Consider the following 22386-nt stretch of genomic DNA (forward strand, 5'->3'; position numbering starts at 1 on the left):
GTAACTCTGAGCACATAAAGACATTGTGCTTTGCACCAGCATTTCTCAACCATTACAGTCTGAGATTCTGCTTTTTGGGCCTGAAAGTTCTCTGTGAATAATATACTCAAAGTGCTGAAGGAGCACAGCTATTCGGGCAGCATCTATAGAGGGACATAAATAGTTGATGTTTCGGTCCGAGAACCTTCATCTGGACGAGAGAGGAAGGAAACAGCAGCCAGAAGTCAGGTGCTCCTCCTTCCCTTCCTTCGGTGGTCTATTACGCTCACCTATCAGATACCTTCTTCTTCAGCCCTTTACCTCTTCCACCTATCACCTCCCAGCTTCTTACTTCATCCCCACTCACCCACCCACCTTCCCCCTCACCTGATTTCACCTATCACCTGCCTGTTTGTACACCATCCTGTCCACCCTTCCCCCCCGCCTTTCTTATACCAGTGTCTTCCCCCGTTTTTTGCCAGTTTACTCCCTCCTTAAATGCTGCCTGACCAGCTGAATTCCTCCAGCATTGTGTGTGTGTTGCTCAAGAAATCCACCATCCGCAGAATCTCTTGTGCTCATGATCTCTGTCAACAATTCTGTCTCAGCAGATTGTTAAAAGTTCAGTTAAAGCTCATGTAACAAATCATGAATTTTTAATGATGCTTCACTGTGAAATAAACTGTAAATGCCTGATTTCTCATCAATTCACTGATCTCTGAAGACTAGGGTGGAAAAGATGGCAAAACAACTCCACCAGGAGGGGAACATCGTGTAACATATGGGTTACATGTAATATTAGCCCTTAGTCAATAATTGCTCCTTTGATGGCATCTTTCAATAGTTTCATGTGACTACTTCCAATGCTTGGAGTCAGGCGGTTCCAGAAGGATCAGTGAAAGATCAACCAGAATGCCGAAGACAACAAACTGTGCAAATGCAAATATAAATATATAGTAAGAACATATTTTGATAATAAATGTACTTTGAACTTTGACCTTTGAAACCCACGCAGTCATAGTGAGAATATACAAAATTCTTACAGACAGCAGTGAAAATCAGTGCATTGCCTTGGCAGTTCGCTCTTCTTTTCTTTTTCAATCTTTTTATTAGTTTCATAAAATAAACATAACATGGTAATGGTACAAAGTTATTGGGAATACATTGTTATAATTAGCATAAGTGATTTTAAAGCCAGTTAACACTAAAATGATAAAACTCCTAATCATATAAGATAAAAAATGAATGGTAGTTCACTCCTCAACAAGCTGTATAATGATGAGATCACTGGTTATTGCTGTTACATTGTATTCTGGAGATATGCAATACAGCAAATATTAATTTCAATAGCAATCAGTCTTCAGATCTGAATACAAATTGTAGATTAAATTCAAAATGCAGCCCAGAACAATAGTCATTCTGAAGCTGCATTTTAGAGTAAACTGCAGATGAGGAAACACCCAATTGACCTGAGGTGTCTGCATAGGCATGAATACAACTCAGAGACCACAGGAATTAACACTCATTTTGGGTGTGTTGGTGGGAAGATCCACACCCTCTCCAAAGTCCAACATCCTTTCTATAATGGGGCACCAGAACTGAATGCAAAACCTACTCCAAACTTTATCTGGTACCCAACAACTCTTTCTTTGCTATATCAGTAACTGCATTGGCACTGCTTCCTGCACACAAACAATACCTAACACTTTTATCACTCTCTAGTTCATTTGGGTCAGATTTAACACTTCTCTCTCTCCACCTCAGGAGACAAACTATTTAACAATATTTATTATAATTCCATTGACTCCCTCAGCAAGCCCCCCCCCCCCACCTTGTCCCCTGTAGGGATGCCATCCCATTTTCACTGTTTCTGTGTCTTTGCCTCATTTGTTGTCAAGATGAGGCCTTCCATTCCAATATTTTTGAAATGCCCTCCATTTACAGGAAGCACTGCTTACCAACACACACAATGCTGGAGGAACTCAGCAGGCCAGACAGGAACTCCAGCCTCTGCATATTTCCTTTAGTTTCCTTCTACCATAATTTATGGAACTCTCACCCCTTTCTTTCATTCCCTGGACATCTCCTTTTACCCCACTTCCCCATAGACAATCAAGGTAGAATTCCCTTGATTTTCACCTTTCACCCCAGCAGCCTCCACATTCAGCATATCATCATTTGCCACTTCCACTAGCTGCAACAGGAATCCAACATCAGTCACATCCTCTGCGCTCTTCCCTCCCCACTTCTGCTCTCTGCAGGGACCACTCTCTCTCTCTCTGTGACTCCTGGCCTGCTCTTCCCTCCCCACCTGCACTTTTTCCTGCTGGAACTGTGACGAGTACAGCGCTTGTCTTTTCACCTCCTCTCTTACCACCAACCAAGGACCGAAACAGCCTTGCAGGTGTGGCAGAGATTCACGTGCACCTCCTTCGCCCTCACCAATTGCATTCATTGCACAGTCTAAACGGAGAGACCAACAGTGGACCAGGCCACTGTCGTGTGCAGTCCCGACACCAGTAGCCATCTTGAGCTTCTGACTGGATGTCATTTCAGCTGCCTTCCCCATTCTCACACTGACCTGCCCGGCCTCATCCTTCTCCATTACTGCAGCGAGGCCAAGCGCACACCAGGTGAGCATCTCCTCATACTCCACGTGGGTAGCCAACAACCCAGTGGCTTGAACATTGAAGGTTCCAATTTCAGGTAACTTGCACCCTTGAGGTCCCCTTCCCACTCCTGTATTTTTTCGGGATTTTCCTTTACTTAGTTTTTCCATCCACCCCCAACCCCCTCCCCACAGGTGATGGGTAGGTGGAACTAAGTGGGGGAAGGGTACCTGGATTGCTAAACCATCCACCTTCTCCCTTGGCCTACCCTTCCTATCTCCCTGTCCCTCATCAGGTTTCATCTGCCAATCATTCCCTTTTCATCAAAATCAAATCAAGTTAATTATCATTCAAACCCTACATGGATACAGCTGAAATAGCCAGCGTTCCTCCGGGGCCAAGGCACAAAATCATATATGTGCACTCAATACAGGAAGGATGTGGAAACCATAGAAAGGGTGCAGAGGAGATTTACAAGGATGTTGCCTGGATTAGGGAGCATGCCTTATGAGAATAGGTTGAGTGATTCAGCCTTTTCTCCTTGGAGTGACGGAGGATGAGAGGTGACCTGATAGAGGTGTACAAGATACTGAGAGCCATTGATCGCGTGGAAAGTCAGAGGCTTATTCCCAGGGCTGAAATGGCTAGCATGAGTGGGCACAGTTTTAAGGTGCTTGGAAGTAGGTACAGATGAGCTGTCAGGGGAAAGCTTTTTTTAACACAGAGAGTGGAGAGTGCATGGAATGGGCTGTCAAAGTAATCCCAAAGAATTCTCACTGAAAACGGAACCAAAAATGAAAGAAAAATATGTGGAGCAACTGCGCCTATCAAGCGGCGGCGTTTTAGTTCTCATCACAAACAGGAGAAAATCTGCAGATGCTGGAAATCCAAGCAACACACAGACAATGGTCGAGGAACAGCATTTATTAGAAAGAGTACAGTCGACGATTCCGGACGAAACGCTGCCTGACCGGCTGTGTTACTGACGCCGACAGGTAACAAGCCTCTCCCACCCATTTCGCTTAAAACGAAACTTAAATTAATGACGTCTTTCAAGTGTTGGGGCGGGGGACGAGCCAGCTCTTAAAAGGCTCCGACTCCCGAGCGTTCTCAGACAGAACACTGAGGTTCGCAGCATACGTTGGGTGAGTGTTATGCTATTTTGTGCCGGAGTCCGATTTTGCGGTGGGTACATTCCAGAAAGAAACATTTATTGAAGAAAATGTTGATGTAGTTATTCTATGCAGAATACTCCTTCTGCAAGTATCATTGGGAAAATGCGAATAGTTTTCGGCTATAGTTTTATCTGAAATTGAGAGCGGGTGCACCATTATATTCATAATATACAATTTTATTGCCACGCTTTATCATTGGTGTTGGGCTAAAACTGACGGCTGGTAGGATTCTCTGCTGCAAAGTTTACCTGGGGAACATATGAAGTAAAAGTTCTATCAGAAATGTATTACCAAGGATACAGAAATTTAACAGTAGTAAGAAAGTAAAATCCATAAAACAGAATTCAGAATTGGGGCACAATTCAACCATTCGGCCTGTCGAGTCTGCTCCTCCATTGTGCAGACATCCCACCCCGCAAAAACTCATTTCAGGGAGATAATACCACCGCCCCCACCCCCCCCCCCACCCCCATCGACCTCCAACGGTGTATGTAATACTTGTGATTTTGTCTAATCTGTAATCCAAGTTGGCATATGCAGAAAATGTGACATTAAAATGTATACTTATATTATCATGGAGCCTTTTTTAATTCTATTACAACCTTAAGCAAGTCTAATGAGTGAGTGGGCCAGTGAAGGAGTGGAGCTTTTGAGACTTTGACTGGAGAGCTCCTGGCAGTTTTGGCAGTTGGACTGTGCAAACAAGTCAATCAAGATTTGAATGGCTCAGCAGAAAGCAGTTGATTAGACAATCAAGATTTGGATAGCTCAGACACAGCAGAAAGCAGCTGATTGGGCAAACGAGGTCAGGTGACCAAGCAGTTTGAAAAGCCCAAACAAATAAATAGAGGGCTACCTCCGTGGAGTGGCCAGAGGAAAGTGGCCAGTGAAGGAGTGGAGCTTTGAGGCTTTGACTCGAGAGGCTTTGACGAGAAGAGGCGGAGGATGAGCTTGCTCCCAGTTAGGCTTTAGAATGCCTCCTGAGATGGTGATGTGCCTCTCGTGAGATGTGGCAGTCTTGGGGGAACTACCCTCTCCCACAGAGTCACGTCTGCCAGAAGTGCATGCGGCTGGGCGATATGGAAAACCTTGTAAGGAATCTGGAGCAGCAGCTGGATGACCTTCGACTCTTAAGGGAGAATGAGGCAGTCATAGATGAGAGCTACAGGGAGGTAGTCACACCTAGGCTGCTGGAAGCAGGTCGTTCGGTGTCAGTGAGAGGGGGAAAGCGAAGGTGAGTAGACAGGTAGTGCAGAACACCCCTGTAGCCATTCCCCTGAATAATAAGTATACCGTCCTGGGTACTTTTGGCGGGGACGACCGACCAGGGGTGAGCCACGGTGGCAGGGCCTCTGGCACTGAGTCTGACCCTGTGGTGCAGAAGGGTGGGATGGAGAAGAGGAGCGCTGTCATCACTGGGGACTCTATAGTCAGGGGAGCAGACGAGATTTTGTGGACGTGATGGGTTGTTGCCTCCTGGGTGCCAGGGTCCAGGATATCTCTGACTGGGTGCACGACATCCTGGTATGAGAGGGAAAGCAACCAGAAGTCATGATACATGTTGGTACCAATAACATAGGCAGGAAAGAGGGATGAGGTCCTGAATTGTGAGTTTCAGGAACTAGGCAGAAGGCTGAAGAACAGGACCTCAAGGGTGGGGTTCTCAGGGTTGCTGCCAGTGCTACGTGACAGTGATGGTAAGAATTGAAGGAGATGGCAGTTGAATGTGTGGCTGAGGAGTTGGGGCAGGGTTTTAGATTCTTGGATCATTGGGATCTCTTCTGGGGAAGGTGGGACCTGTACAGATTGGGTGGGTTGCACCTGAAATTGAGGGGGAGCAACATCCTTGCAGGTAGGTTTGCTAGCATGGTTCAGGGGGGTTTTCAACTAATTATCAAGGGGGATGGGATCCAGAGGATAGAGCAGTGGAAGAAGTGCATGGAGTCAGGCCAGTTCTAACATACAGAGAGGCTTTGAAGAAAGAGAAGCGGAATAAAGGGTGCAAAGGTAGTAAGGTAGAAGGGCTAAAGTGTGTGTACCTCAATGCAAGAAGCATCAGGAACACAGGTGATGAACTGCGAGCTTGGATACATACATGGAATTATGATGTAGTGGCCATTACAGAGACTTGGCTGGCACCAGGGCAGGAATAGATTCTCAATATTCCTGGATTTCAGTGCTTTAAAAGGGATAGGTGGGGAGGGGAGGAGGTGTGGCATTACTGGTCAGGGATACTATTACAGCTACAGAAAGGGTGGGTAATGTAGCAAGATCCTCTTTTGAGTCGGTATGGGTGGAAGTCAGGAACAGGAAGGGAGCAGTTACTCTATTGGGAGTATTCTATAGGCCCCCTGCTCGTAGCAGAGATGCAGAGGAGCAGATTGGGAGGCAGATTTTGGAAAGGTGCAAAAATAACAGTGTTGTTATCATGGGTGACTTTAACTTCCCTAATATTGATTGGCACCTGATTAGTTCCAAGGGTTTAGATGGGGCAGAGTTTGTTAAGTGTGTCCAGGACGGATTCCTGTCACAGTATGTTGACAGGCCGACTAAAAGGAATGTCATACTAGATCTAGTACTAGGTAATGAACCAGGTCAGGACACAGATCTCTCAGTGGATGAGCATCTGGGGGACAGTGACCACCGCTCTCTGGCCTTTAGCATTATCATGGAAAAGGATGGAATCAGAGAGAACAGGAAAATTTTTAGTTGGGGAAGAGCAAATTATGAGGCTATAAGGCTAGAACTTGCGGGTGTGAATTGGGATGATGTTGGTGAGAAAGATAAAGAATGGTAGGGTGAAGGAACCATGGGTGACAAGTGAGGTGGAAAATCTAGTCAGGTGGAAGAAGGCAGCATACATGAGGTTTAGGAAGCAAGAATCAAATGGGTCTATTGAGGAATATGGGGTAGCAAGAAAGTAGCTTAAGGGGTTGAGGAGAGCAAGAAGGGGGCATGAGAAGGCCTTGGCGAGTAGGGTAAAGGAAAACCCCAAGGCATTTTTCAATTATGTGAAGAACAAAAGGATGACAGGAGTGAAGGTAGAACCAATTAGAGATAAAGGTGGGAAGATGTGCCGTGGTGTTGGGAGTACATTCAGATTGGAAGGTTGTGACCAGTGGTATCCCACAAGGATCGGTTCTGGGATCTCTACTTTTCGTGATTTTTATTAACGACCTCGATGTGGGGGTAGAAGGGTGGGTTGGCAAGTTTGCAGATGTCACAAAGATTGGTGGTGGTGTAGATAGTACAGAGGATTGTCGAAGATTGCCGAGAGGCATTGGATGCAGAAGTGGGCTGGGAAGTGGCAGATGGAGTTCAACCCGGAGAAGTGTGAGGTGGTACACTTTGGAAGGACAAACTCCAAGGCAGAGTATAAAGTAAATGGCAGGATACTTGGTAGTGTGAAGGAGCAGAAGGATCTGGGGGTACATGTCCACAGATGCCTGAAAGTTGCCTCACAGGTAGATAGGGTAGTTAAGAAAGCTTATGGGGTGTTAACTTTCATAAATTGAGGGATAGAGTTTAAGAGTCACGAGGTAATGATGCAGCTCTATAAAACTCTGGTTAGGCCACACTTGGAGTACTGTGTCCAGTTCTGGTCGCCTCACTATAGGAAGGATGTGGAAGCATTGGAAAGGGTACAGAGGAGGTTTACCAGGATGCTGCCTGGTTTAGAGAGTATGGATTATGATCAGAGATTAAGGGAGCTAGGGCTTTACTCTTTGGAGAGAAGGAGGATGAGAGAAGACATGATAGAGGTGTACAAGATAATAAGAGGAATAGAGTGGATAGCCAGCGCCTCTTCCCCAGGGCACCACTGCTCAATACAAGAGGACATGGCTTTAAAGTAAGGGGTGGGAAGTTCAAGGGGCATACTACAGGAAGGATTTTTACTCAGTGGTTGGTGTGTGGAATGCACTGCCGGAGTCAGTGGTGGAGGCAGATACACTAGTGAAATTTAAGAGACTACTAGACGGCTGTATGGAGGAATTTAAGGTGGGGGTTTCCATGGGAGGTTGGGTTTGAGGATCGGCACAACATTGTGGGCTGAAGGGGCCTGTACTGTGCTGTACTCTTCTATGTTCTACATACAGGGAGTTTGGCCTCATCACGTAGGACATCAATAGAGTAGCTCCTTAGCAGCTAGCCAGCTAGTTTAAATAATGTTAGCTATACTAATGACATCTGTTAAACTCACCTCAACATGTCTTTTACATTTTAACTCACCATGGGCAACAGAAAAGTCACTGTTGCAATAGTGCACCAAGCAACACTCTCATTATTTTTGAGGTTGACTGTAAAGCCCGCCCACAGAGAAAACTGATAGGTCTACTTAGCATGAAGAGAGACCAATCAGGTTGCTCGCTCTCACTCTGCCTCTGCCTCTGCCTCTCAAAAAAAAAAAAAAAAAAAAAAAAAAAAAAAAAAAAAAAAAAATTGATTTCCGGAATATTTTATATAATCTCCCTGCATCAGGAAGCCGCTATCAATATGAGGGAGACTCCCGGAGCTTCTGGGAGAGGTGGGATGCCTGCATTGTGTCATGGCTAATTATTATCCCTCTCAGCTCCATTGTTCTCTCGGCCTTCTCCTCGTGACCTTTGATGCCTTGACTAATCAAGATCCTATCAATATCGGTTTCAAGTATACGCAACAGCTTGGCCTCCAGAACCATCATTTCCTTAAATGAGTGCAGCTATCCCCATTTGTTCAAGAGCCAGATGGTTGAGGGGTAGTTACTGCTCTTGACCCTGGTGGTGTGAGTCCTGAGGCTCCTGTACCTTCTACCTGAGAAGAGAGGTTGGCCTGGGGGGGGAGGCGGGTGAGGATCTTTGAGGGCTGCTGCTTTTCTACAGCAACCTTTCATGTAGATGTGTTCAATGGATGGGAGGGGTTTTACCCATGATGTACTGGGCAGAATCCACTATCTTTTGTACGATTTTCCACACCGAAACATCGGTGTTCCCATCCCTGGCCGTAATGCAGCCAGTCAGCACACTTTGCACCACACATCCAAGGAAGTTTGTCAAGGTTATTGATGGCATGTCAAACCTCTGCAGACTCCTGAGGAGGCAGAGGAGTTGTTGTGCTTTCTTCCCAATAATTTTTTTATATGATGGGTTGAGGATAGGTCCTCTGAGATAGTGACACCCAGGAATTTAAAATTACTGACCCTGTCCACCCTTGATCCACCAAGGATTACTGGCTGATGGACCTCTGGTTTCCATCTCCTGAAGCCTACAATGGGTCACTGAGTGAGGTTGCTATTACACCACTCAGGCAAGTTTTCAATCTCCCTCCTGTGTGTTGTTTCATCACCCCCTTTGATACATCCCACAACAGTGGTGTCATCAGCAAATTTGTATGTGGTGTCAGAGCTGTACTTGGCCACACAATCATAGGTGTAAAGTGAGTAGAGCAGGGGGCTAAGCACACATCCCTGCGGTGCTACTGTGCTGATGGAGATTGCAGAGGAGATGTGTTTGCCGAACTGAACTAATGGGTGTCTACAAGTGAGGAAATCCAGGATCCAATTGCAAAAGTGGGTATTGAGGTCCAGGTCTTCGAGTTTGCTGATTAGTTTTGAGGAGATGATGGTGTGAAGCAACACCAATTTATGACAGCTCTCACCAGTGTAGAGGAGGCGGTATCAGGAGCTCTGGACACAGTAGACAACCCCAGTTGACTTGTAGGTGAAGTGTTGCCTGACTCGGAAGGACTGTTAGGGGCCCTGAATGGAGGTGAAGTTGAGATGAATTGGCACATTTACGTGTGTGGGGTGGGGGGGAAGAATTAGTGGGGAGGGGTGAGTGGATAAGGGAATCATGGTGGTAGCGAGCACGATGGAAAGCGGTGGGGAGGGCAGGTAAAGATATGTTTATTGGTAGGATCCCTTTGAAGTTCAATGAATTTTATTATCAAAGTACATATATGCCGTTATCTACAACCCTGAGATTCATTTTCCTGTGTGCAGAACTCAGCAAAGCTATAGAATAATAACTATAACAGAATCAATGAATGATTAACCAGAGTGCAGACGACAACAAACTGCGCAAATGCAAATATAAATAAATAGCAATAAATAACAAGAACATGAGATAAAGAGTCCTTGAAAGTGAGATCATTAGTTGTAGGAACATTTCAATGATGGGGTAAGGTAGTGTCGTTATCCCCTTCTTTTCAAGAGCCTGATAGCTTGAGCGGTAGTAACTATTCTTGAATCCACTGGCACAAGTCCTGAGGCCATTGTACCTTCTAACTGATGGCAGCAGCGAGAAAATAGTGTGACCAGGAGGTACTCAGCAGGTCAGGTATTTCTATGTTAAAATAACTGTGCCACAGTAAAAGTGTAAATGCATGTTGCAAAGTATAATTTTCATACGTACCCGATGAGGGAGATTTTTGGGGTCCTGAGGTTATGACTGGGAGGTGTTAGTCAAAGCTGAGACAGTAAGTTATAGATTTTTATCCCGCTCCAGCTCCCGTCCGAGAACCCGGTGCAGTATTAGAGATTCACTACTGATCCACTGCTGGACACATCGCCTTTCAAATTTGAAATTGAACGTGAGTTCTCTCAACTTTTGAATTCTCTCATTGCTTTCTATCAAAGAGAATGTCAGTACAGGATGACACAAAATGCTGGAGGAACTGAGTAGTTCTTGTTGGAGGGGGAGGGATGGAGCCAAGAGCTGGAAAGTTGATTGGCAAAAGGGATACAAGGCTGGAGAAGGGAGAGGATCATGGGATGGGAAGCGTAGGGAGAAAGAAAGGGGAAGGGGAGCCCAGAGGATGGCAAGCAGGCAAGGAATTGTAGTGAGAGGGATAGAGGGAGAAAAAGGTGGGGGGGGGGGGGGGAGAGAGGAATAATAAATAAATAAGGGATGGGGTACGAAGGGGAGGAGGGGCATTAACAGACGTTAGAGAAGTCAATATTCATGCCATCAGGTTGGAGGTTACCCAGACGGAATATAAGGTGTTGTTCCTCCAACCTGAGTGTGGCTTCATCTTGACAGTAGAGGCGGCCGTGGATAGACATGTCAGAATGGGAATGGGACGTGGAATTAAAATGTGTAGCCTCTGGGAGATCCTGCTTTCTCTGGTGGACAGAGCGTAGGTGTTCAGCAAAACGGTCTCCCAGCCTGCGTTGGTGTCATCGCAGAACAATGTGTGGTTAAGTGCCTTGCTCAAGGACACAACACGCTGCCTCAGCTGAGGCTCAAACTAGCGACCTTCAGATCACTAGACCAATGCCTTATCCACTTGGCCTCACCCCAACACGTGGTGGACTTTAAGGTTGGAGGTTACCCAGACAGAACATGAGGTGTTGCTCCCCCAACGCGAGAATGGCCTCATTGTGGCAGTAGAGGAGTCCATGGGCCGACATGTTGGAAAGGAAGTGAGGATTGGAATTAAAAGGGTTGGCCACCAGGAAATGCTGCTGGTTACAGATGGAGTGAAGCTGCTCGTCAAAGATGACCCCCAAGCCAAAGGGTTCACAGGTGAAGTGTTGCCTCACCTAGATGGACTGTGGGTGGCAGAGGAGAGGAATGGGGTGAATGGACATGTATAGCACTTACACTGCTTGCGGGGATAACTGTAAGGGGAGAGTTAGTGGGGAGGAACGAATGGACAAAGAGAATCAGAGAGAGAGAGAGAGCGATTCCTGAGGAAAGCAAAAAGTTGGGGTGGGGTATTGAAGAAATGTGCTCAGTGGTCGGATCCTGTGAAGATGGCGGGAGTTGTGGAGAATGATGTGCTGGATGCAGGGGCTCATGGGGTGGTAGGTACGTGTATGTGTGCCTTTACAGGGCCTGTGTCTCAGTGTCATGCTGAACGTACACACTCCTTATCTAATGGTGTTATAAATCTTGTTTTGGTGAGCACATCGCTGTTTGTGGTAGGCCCATGTGTGTCATAACATGGTAATGCCACAACACTTCAATGTATGTATCGTGTTATTTGTAGAAACTCTCTGTAAATGCAACTCAAAACAAAATATTTGTTGTAAAACATGTCATATTTCTATTTACAGAATGGGCTTCCTGCTACTGTTGGGGGCAGGAACTGGAGCCGGTGAGTGAAATCAGTGTGCTAATAGTGTGGGAGTGGTCATTGTTGAGTTGGATCAGCTAAATTGCACTGAGCAGTGACACAGGACAGCATGGAGACTCTCTTATTTCTAGTTGGAGCTTGAGTAGATGGGCAGAGTCCTTCATAATTACTGAACCACGGCTGTTCCTTCACTGGTTGCTCGGAGTTGAAACTCCTTAACCAATGTTGGCAGATGCAGCTTCTCACAGCAGTCAAGTCAAATTTATTGACGTTTGACTGCACCACCAAATGAGACAATCTTTCTCCGGACCAGGGTTTAAAGCACAGTAGTGCACCTTACAATAACTAAGGAAAGTAAGAACTAAATCTACAAATGAATTGCGCACAGATAAACCAAGTAAAGTGCATAATTTAAGCAACACACATAAAGGTTGCTGGTGAACACAGCAGGCCAGGCAGCATCTCTAGGAAGAAGTATAATCGACGTTTTGGGCCGAGACCCTTTGTCCTGACTTTTATGTGTGTGGCTTGAAATTCCAGCATCTGCAGATTTCCTCGTGTTTGCATGCATAATTTAAGTACTGTAGAGTAGAGTACAAAACCAAGATCAGGCACAATTTCTGGGGCTCCTGGATCTCCAAGTGACAAGAGGCTACTGGCTGAGTGAGGGCCCAGGAAGTTACAATTTCTCAGTCTCATTTTGGGACTGTGGCTAGGAGAGAGCATGAGGAGTTTCGGACGCCACAACGGGTTATAGTTGGGCAATAATGAAAGGTGTTGAGGGATGTTCTGTTGGTCATGATAAAAAAGAAATGTGGAAGAGATAACAAAACTCAACCTAACCTGCATGAAAAATTCTTTTAGAAGAGTTGGCATATTAATCAAGTATTGTTTGTCACATAAACATCGAAACATACAGAGAAATGTGCCATTCTGTGTCAAATAAAATCAGTGAGAATCGTGCTGGGCAGCCTGTAAGATTTGCCACGCTTCCAAAGCCAACATGCTATGCCCACAAATTAGTAACTGTAACTGTACAATTCTGGAATGTGGGCAGAAACTGGAGAACACAGAATAAACCTACACGGTCATGGGGTGAACGCACAAACACCTGACTTACAGTAGCAGGAATCGAGCCCCCATCTTACAGGTGGCAATGTAAAGCAATTGGGGTAACCACCACCCGACTATGCCACCCTCAAAATAGTTAGCAAGAGCAGTCTAAAAGTTTGGGCACCACAGTGAGTGGAGATGCTGCCTCACAGCTGCAGCAATGTGGGGTTCAAGTCCTGAACTCCGAACTGCGGTTTGCATGTTGTCCTTCTGTTGGCGTGGATTTCCTCTGGATGCAACTGTAGCTTCCAAAATCACCGAGGTCACAGAAGTTGGTTGATTAATTGGTTGCTATCGATTTCCCCTAGTGTGTGGGTGAGTGGTAAAATCTAGGAGGAGACTAGGGTCATGTGACAAAAATAAAAAGGGATTAATGTTAAGTGGGTGCGTGATGGTCAGCATGGACTCATTGGGACAAAGAGGTTGTGTATGACTCTGTGACACTAATTTGATTTTGTTTCCCCAGCTGTTGCTCGGGGAGTGTGTCAGTGTCTCCTCAGTATCTCCACACTACACAGTCTCTCAGTACTTATCTGAACACATCCCATTGAGGGGAGTACAGAGTCCAGGGAGAGAGTCCTTCAAGTAGTGAGCTGAGGTATTGGATGCTCTTTGTAGTGTACCCCTCAGCTTTATGCCATCCACATTGTGGATCTAACCACATTCAAATAACACCCAGGTGAATAATGAAGTGCTGTCTGATCCAGTGTTAAATTGCCTGTCTATACCTTTCATAGAAATAATGTTGTACAGGTGCCTGTATGTTTTTTGTTTAGTGTATTAAAGTTCCTGTTTGGATGCACTCTGTTCAAATGGAGCTGTTTCCTCTTTTAGTGGCTGCAGTTGCTGCACTTCCTGTGGTTCTGGGGGCAGTGGGCTTCACAAGTACTGGAATAGCGGCTGGTACCATGGCAGCAAAAATGATGAGTACAGCAGCTGTGGCCAATGGAGGAGGTGTTGCAGCTGGAAGTACCGTGGCTGTCCTTCAATCCATTGGTAATGTTGACTGATAAACCAATGAGAATTTCTCAAACTTCCTTAAATCTTTCATATTGACATTTTGCCTCGAGGGGCATAGAATACTACACAAAAACATGCTCTTCAACCCATCTAGTCCATGTGAAACTGGTTTTCTGCTAATCCAATCAAACCACACCAAGACCACAGGCCTCCATACCCTTCTCATCTATGTACCTATCCAAACTTCTCTTAAATGTTAGAATTGAACTAGCATCTACCATTTTACCGACAGCTTGTTCCACACGTACATCATCCTCAGAGTGAAGAAGTTCCTCCTCCGATTACCCTTTTAAATAGTTCACCTTTTACCCTGTCACGTCTAGTTCTAGTCTCACAGAACCAGCAGGGAAAAGTCATGCAAACATTCTCCCTATCTATACCCTCATAATTTTGTATACGGCTATAAGTCTCCCCTTGCTCTCCTGTGTTCTACATTGGGTCGGATCAGGTGATTCGCACAGATCAGCGACAGATATAACTGAACGTAGATGATCTTTTATTGGTTGGAGCTTGAGAAGATAAGCTGAATCGTTTGTGTCTATGGAACAACTGCTACTCCTTCATTGGTTGGAAACTGGAATTCCTCAAGCAATGTTGGCAGATGCCCTCTTGTTCTTCTAGTGATCCAGGATAAAGCCAGAAATTTGAGGACATCTGGATCAGTGAGTGATGAGGCCACTGGCTAAGTGAGAGCCCTGCAGGGAACAGATCTCAGTCTCAATTTGGGACTGTGGATGGGACAGAGAATGAGGGGTTTAGGACAGCACAAGGGGGTGAATTTGAGAGATAGTGAAAAGCTATGTGTTAGGGGCAGTGACGCTGTCATCATAAAAAGATGTGGAAGAAATAACACAACTCAATCCGACCAGAATGTAAAGCCATACACCTGTTCGTAAATGCAAATATGTAATCAGCCAATCCTGTGGCCGCAACTCTATGCATTGGAGCACGTAGACATGTCCAAGAGAATCAGTGGATGTTCAGACCAAACATCAGAATGGAGAAGAAATGTTATCTAATTAACTTTGACTGTGGAATGATTGTTGGTGCCAGACAGGGTGGTTTGAGTGTTTCAGAAACTGCTGATTTTTTAGGACTTTCACGCACCTGTGTTTACAGAGAATGGTCCAGGAAAGAACAAATAGATCCAGCAAGCAGCTGTTCTGTAGGTGAAAACACCTTATTTGTGTAAAAGTTCACACTAGACTGGTTCAAGCTGACAGGAAATTGACAGTAACTCAAATAACCAGACATTACAACTATGATGTGCAGAGAGCATGTCTGAATGCACAACATGTCAAACATTGACGCGGATGGGCTGCAGCAGCAGAAGACCATGAACATACACTGTAGCCACTTAGGCACAGGAGGTATCTAATAAAGTGGCCACTTAGTGTATGTACAGGATCCTGCTAAAGACAGATCAGTATTTGTCCTTTTCATGGGAAATGAAACTAGGCAGATGATGGACATGTTAACGGGGAAACACTTTGGGAACATGACTATAACTCTAAGTCTCAAGGTCTCTATGGGAGGGATTAAAGTTGGGTTTTGATTTTGAATTGGGAGAAGAATGTTTATTCCCCATCTCCACTAATCCCATTTGCCCACATTATTGAGCATTATCCTGAGGGACAATGAGCAGTGAAGCATCCATTACATCCTTGTTTTCCATCACTGGTTCATTGAGTTGTAATTCATAACCTTTTAACATCTGGTTGGAATTTTCTTTACCTGTCCATCTGAATGTCTCTTAACATAGTGATTGATTCTTACTGCAACACCTCTTCTAGCAGTAAGTTGTAGATATCAAACACTCTCAAACTTTACCTGCAAATCCACTTTAAAAACTCCACCCTCTCTTCCTAAAGCTACGCCTTATTTTTGATAGCCCTACCATGTTCCATGAATTGTACCTAAGCAGCTCGGAATAAGGTGTTGATTGTTAATAATTTCAGAGTGTCTCAGTTTGTTTATCATTTATTAATAATTGTGTTTTTTTTTTTCCTTTATAGGAGCAGCAGGACTGTCTACTGCTGCTAATGCAGCCTTGGGAACTGCAGGTGCTGTGGTTGGTGCAATCTTAGGGCGCTGAAGAAAAAAATAACCTTGAAAAAATTTAAAACAAATGACAATCCTTCCTAGATTTTGAACCTGTGGAAAAAACTGTAATTGAAAATTCATTAAACTTGTATTATCAGTAATTGGTTATTATTGTCCTATGTACTGTAATATAGTAAGAACCTTTCTGTAGAACATGGTGGACTTTAGGGTTATAGGAAAAAGTTGGGAAGGTGGATTCCACTGATTTCAGTGATGATGACACATGATTTGGGGAACCACGTGGCCTTTACCAACTCTCATTGCTTCTACTTTTTATCATACAGGAGGTTAGCCCCAGCAATAGGATAATATTTTCCCTGCAATCTATCACAATGAGCTGACTGTAAAGCATTCAGTGCTATTCTCCTGGCTAAGTATCTTGGTACAGAGGAGATTTACTAAAATGTTGCCTGGGTTTCATGCCCTAAGTTACAGAGAAATGTTGAACAAGTTAGGTCTTTATTCTTTGGATTGTAGAAGGTTGAAGGGGGGGACTTGATAGAGGTATTCAAAATTATGAGGGGGATAGATAGAGTTGATGTGGATTGGCTTTTTCCATTGAGAGTGGGGGAGATTCAAACAAGAGGACATAAGTTGAGAGTTAAAGGGCAAAAGTTTAGGGGTAACATGAGGAACTTCTTTACTCAGCGAGTGGTAGCTGTGTGGAACGAGCTTCCAGCAGAAGTGGTTGAGGCAGGTTTGATGTTGTCATTTAAAGTTAAATTGGATAGATATATGGACAGGAAAGGAATGGAGGGTTATGGGCTGAATGCAGGTCGGTGGGACCAGGAGAGAGTAAGAGTTCGGCACAGACTAGAAGGGCCGAGATGACCTGTTTCCATGCTGTAATTGTTATATGATTATTATTTTAAATAAAATTTTAGATATTATTGGTCATATTTCTTTGAATGCCTTAGAAACATATGGAAAAAAACTTTAGATTTGTAGCTTTTGTATAAAGCTGTATTACCATTGCTTGAACTAAAGATTTGAGAACAATCAGAAATATTTTTTAAAAGACATTTAATTTTCTTTATCAGAGATTAGATCCTAAATGCCCAGACTTTGGGATTTAAGGCACCCCTTTGCCTTAAATATCCAGTCATCTGCATTATACCTGTGCTGGTTTCTTTCCAGTCATTTGCTCTCCTTAGTCAATCTCAGCAGAATGCTGGTATACATTTTATTCCAAAAATATATTTTATGCATTAAATGTCCACTAATACAATTGGGACATGTTATTATCTACATTTACTTTACCAACTTATTCCCCAACTCAAGCCCTTCAACCTTATGGGCGTAGGCCGCCAACAGCAGCTCACCAGAGTCCTCTATCCTGAACCAAACTTTCAAAATCTTTCCAGGTGTAGCCCAGCTTCAAACATCCTTCCTCTGCCAAGGATGGGGTTTTTGGAGATTATGTTGCCATTTTAGTAGATCTGGGTTTTCACAGAATGGGGTTGCTAGCCCCATACTCGATTCTCATCCTTTCACAACCAGGCCTGGGACCATCCATGGCAGAGTTCACTTTATCAAGCAATTCTATATTTCTGCCATCTCTGGGCCAAATCACAAAACTTTTCGTCATCAAGTATCGTTGAAGCTTTTGAGAGACTGTTAACCATGATCCAGCCTATCAGAAATCAGTGGAGACAGGACACTAGACTTAATCGTAACAAAGACCACTGTATCCCTTCCTAGATAAACACAGTCTTTAAGAAGGTGGACAATTACCTCGTCCACACCGGTCAGCTCTAGGGCAGCTTGCAGTGCGACTGACACTCCAGCTGAGTATGAGGGATCTGCTATGGAGTGTCCTCACCACCAGCAAAGCAAGTTTTCAGTGCTTGTATGTGAGTTCTTGTACACTTCATATTCTGCGAAATGTCTCTTGGAAACAAATCATTTTATTAACTTGTGATCAAATGTGTTTACCTGCAGAGACTTTCCTATGGGGGGCAGATGGTGTGGCAAAATACAACTGGATTGGACATTCTGCTGCACCATCAGTCAATCTTTACAACATCAGGGCAACAACATTTTTAAAATAGATGATTTATGTTTCAAAAATCTACATTATTCATTAAAAATTAATACAATCAGGACATGACTTTATGTTCATTCTGTGAAAAATCAAACTGCACACACTGCATGAGCAAGTGAGGTTTTACTTGCCCCACGTTGCAAACAATGGGCCTGAACCTAGTTTCTTATTATACTGCCTGTTCTCCTTAAACAATGCATCAGTAACATTCTTGAGAGAATGTAACACAGAGTCCAACCCCTCAATGGCCAATGGAGGTAGAATGCTGTTGGGTGGTCTTTCCCCAGAGTCACGGCTGCACCAAGTTTCAGTGTGTCCCCTTGCATTCCCTCATGTACATCTCCTTACACAGGGCAAACAACAAGTCTCGGCATGACTGAAGGCCATCATTCACCCAAGCGATTGACCTGCAGGAGCAGTCGATGTTTAGGAGCAGCAGGTAACCCATTCCAGGTATCAACCATTTTCTGTATAAAGAAACTTGCTTCACCCCATATTCTCTTAAAACCTCCCCCATTTTACCTTGAAAGCATAACCTCAAATATTTGAACTTGACTTCCTATCCATTTACTCTAGAGTCTCCAATGCAATATTTGAAAACTATGTAGCATCTTATAAGAAAATCCTCTGCCATTTCCTCCACTTTTGAACACACCATCTTATTCCACTCATTTTTCCCCTTATTTAAAATCATCTCTATCAGATGTCTTCATTGCTTTTTCCTTCAGGTTCTTCATGAAATCACAAAATGGAACAACAAAGAAATGGGTAATGTAGGTCATCAGGCACCAATTTACATTAATCCTACACTAATCTCATTTATTCTGTTCATATTCTCTCAGCTCCCCTCCCCTTAGATTTTACTGCCCAGGGTCTATTTACAGTAGCCAGTTAGAGTAAAGAACCCACACAGCTTTTGGATTTGACATGTCTCGGGCCAGACTTGATGGAACTCTGAAGGATGATGGGGGAGGGAGGTGGAGGATCTCATTGAAACCTATCAGAGACTGAAGGGACTAGACAGGATGCGGAGAGGTTGTTTCCATTCGTAGAAGAGCTTACAATCCATGCACACGACCTCAGAATGAAGGAATATCCTTTTAAATCTCAGATGAAAAGGTATTTTTTCAGCAAGAGGGTGAGGAATCTGTGGAATTTGTTGCCGCAGAGGTTGGTGGAGCTAAGCCATTGGGCATATTTAAGGGAGAGACTGACAGGTTCTTGATTGGTATGGGTGGTAAGAATTTTGGGAAGAATGGGTTTCAAATGAAAATCAGCCATGATTAAATGGCAGACAGACCAAATGACTTAATCTGTACCTATATCTTATGGGATATGTGAGTAAACCAGAGCACCTGAAGGAAGCCCATGCAGTCGTAGGCAGGAGGGCAGTGTCAGAACTAATTTATTGCAGTTTTGAGGTAGTTGCTCTACCAGTTACTGCACCCTGACAATTCATCTGTCCCTTCAACAACTGTGCATCTTCCTCTTTGAGTTCATTGACTTCCAACCTTGATATTTTTCTTCATGTAAGTAAATAAAATCACCAGACTGAATTGTGCAAAAGGGAGGATAGGCAGGTGATAGAGAAGAGATGCACTCAGACCGATGGTTTGAGATGTGTTTATTTTAATGCGAGGAGTATTATGAATAAAGTGGATGAGCTTAGAGCGTGGATCAGGACTTGGAGCTATGATTTTGTGGCCATTACAGAGACTTGGATGGTGCAGGGGTAGGAATGGCCTCTTCAAGTACCAGGCTTTAGATGCTTCAGAAAGGACAGGGAGGGAGGCAAAAGAGATGGGGGCGTAGCACTGTTGATCAGACATAGTGTCACGGCTGCAGAAAAGGAGGAAGTCATGAAGGGTTGTCTACAGAGTCTCTGTGGGTGGAAGTTAGGAATAGGAAGGGGTCAATATCCACAGTATAAGTATACTGCCATTAAGCTTCCATCTCCCCTGCCTGTGAACTGTTGGATCCTCCATTCAGCGTTTCTTTGACTTCTTCCCACCTAATCCCTTTAATACCAAGATACTTTTCTGCAGATTTGAGGATTATTTTAATTTTCTCAGTTCTTTTGCTTATTTGCGCTGAACAATTAATTGCATCCACCATAAAAAGCACAAAATCCTTTCTACTCATTAATAGTGTATCCTTATTTTTCATATTATAGCTCTCACAATTCACCAGTTTATTATTCCCTGTATTTGTTTGCTTGACAGCCTTTTTTCCATCAACTTCTTTCACTGCCTCTGCATAACTGATTCCTTGAGTTACTTTTACGTATTGTATCTGAGCTGCCTTCTTGCTATAAATGCACCCTCGATAAGCTGCGCTGTGTTCCTTGCCACAATTGCAGCATTTCAGCCTAGCGCCCGTTCCTCATTTCCCATATTCATGTATTCCAGCGTATCGCTCACATCTTTGTTTTCCTCTGCAGACCGCCGCAATGTGCCCGAATTTTTGACATTTATAGCATCTTAACGGCAGTGGTATATATATTTTAACCGTATAACACCTATACCCCAAGTAAGTGTTAGTCGGCAATCTCTCTTCATCAAAGTTAATCATTACCGATAAACTATCACACTTTTTCCCCTTTCTTGTAACTTTCAAACGTTTGGCCTCAATAATTTTTGCTCCTTTTATGTTCTGTTTAATCTCATCCATAGTAACTTTTGTTGATATCCCCGAAATAACTCCTCTCGTCCACTTTCTATTGTTGGGTATTGAGCATTGTACTTCTTTGCTGTCTATTTTACATAATCTTATCACTTTACCTTGCTGAGAACTATCCTGACAAATCACTAATAGTGATCCATTTCGTAAAATCTTTGCTCCTTTAATCTCGCCTAGAATTTTCTTGAGCATCTTCGTCAAACGAATCGGGTTCCAATCACCAAAAGACACCCCATCTTCACTTAGTTTTATAATTGCTTTAATTTCATCTTCTTTCCATTGTTTTGCTGTCCTGCTTTGATCATCCGCAGATTCCTCAGAGTTTAATATCCCGTACCTCTGCTTTCTTTTCTTCCTCTTTCCATTCCGTTCCTCTTTCCCGCCGACCTCCATCTCTAGTTCACTTCCACTCTCACCAAAAAATTCCTTCAACAGCTTGGCTCTTTTCTTGATGTTCTCTCTCTCCGCCATTTTCCAGTCACAACTCAACTCAACCACCGTTCACCACTCACCACCAGACTCAGCACAGCCCCCAATATCCACAGAAAGCAGTTGATTAGACAATCAAGATTTGGATAGCTTAGACTCAGCAGAAAGCAGATGATTGGGCAAACGAGGTCAGGTGACCAAGCAGTTTGAAAAGCCCAAACAAATAAATAGAGGGCTACCTCCGTGGAGTGGCCAGAGAAAAGCGGCCAGTGAAGGAGTGGAGTTTTGAGGCTTTGACTCGAGAGGCTTTGACGAGAAGAGGTGGAGGATGAGCTTGCTCCCAGTTAGGCTTTACAATGCCTCCTGAGATGGTGATGTGCCTCTCATGAGATGTGGCAGTCTTGGGGGAACTACCCTCTCCCGCAGAGTCACATCTACCAGAAGTGCATGCGGCTGGGCGATATGGAAGACCGTGTAAGGAATCTGGAGCAGCAGCTGGATGACCTTCGACTCATAAGGGAGAATGAGGCAGTCATAGATGAGAGCTACAGGGAGGTAGTCACACCTAGGCTGCTGGAAGCAGGTCGTTCGGTGTCAGTGAGAGGGGGAAAGCGAAGGTGAGTAGACAGGTAGTGCAAAACACCCCTGTAGCCATTCCCCTGAATAATAAGTATACCATCCTGGGTACTTTTGGCGGGGACGACCGACCAGGGGTGAGCCACGGTGGCAGGGCCTCTGGCACTGAGTCTGACCCTGTGGTGCAGAAGGGTGGGATGGAGAAGAGGAGCGCTGTCATCACTGGGGACTCTATAGTCAGGGGAGCAGACGAGATTTTGTGGACGTGATGGGTTGTTGCCTCCCGGGTGCCAGGGTCCAGGATGTCTCTGACTGGGTGCACGACATCCTGGTATGAGAGGGAAAGCAACCAGAAGTCATGATACATGTTGGTACCAATAACATAGGCAGGAAAGAGGGATGAGGTCCTGAATTGTGAGTTTCAGGAACTAGGCAGAAGGCTGAAGAACAGGACCTCAAGGGTGGGGTTCTCAGGGTTGCTGCCAGTGCTACGTGACAGTGATGGTAAGAATTGAAGGAGATGGCAGTTGAATGTGTGGCTGAGGAGTTGGGGCAGGGTTTTAGATTCTTGATCATTGGGATCTCTTCTGGGGAAGGTGGGACC

At 44.5% G+C, this 22386-nt stretch overlaps 1 protein-coding gene across 1 annotated transcript; it reads left to right on the forward strand.

Moving 5' to 3' along the window:
- The first annotated feature begins 3659 nt into the window (after positions 1-3659).
- On the forward strand, positions 3660-16903 carry LOC140190438 (interferon alpha-inducible protein 27-like protein 2A). The gene is made up of 4 exons (XM_072247015.1): positions 3660-3733; positions 11799-11839; positions 13766-13927; positions 15967-16903. Exons 2-4 carry the CDS (start codon positions 11800-11802, stop codon positions 16044-16046), a joined length of 282 nt encoding a protein of 93 aa, XP_072103116.1. The 5' UTR covers positions 3660-3733; position 11799; the 3' UTR covers positions 16047-16903.
- The last annotated feature ends 5483 nt before the right edge of the window (positions 16904-22386 follow it).

Source organism: Mobula birostris, chromosome 30 (genome assembly GCF_030028105.1).
Source record: "Mobula birostris isolate sMobBir1 chromosome 30, sMobBir1.hap1, whole genome shotgun sequence".
NCBI classification, from domain to species: Eukaryota; Metazoa; Chordata; class Chondrichthyes; order Myliobatiformes; family Myliobatidae; genus Mobula; species Mobula birostris.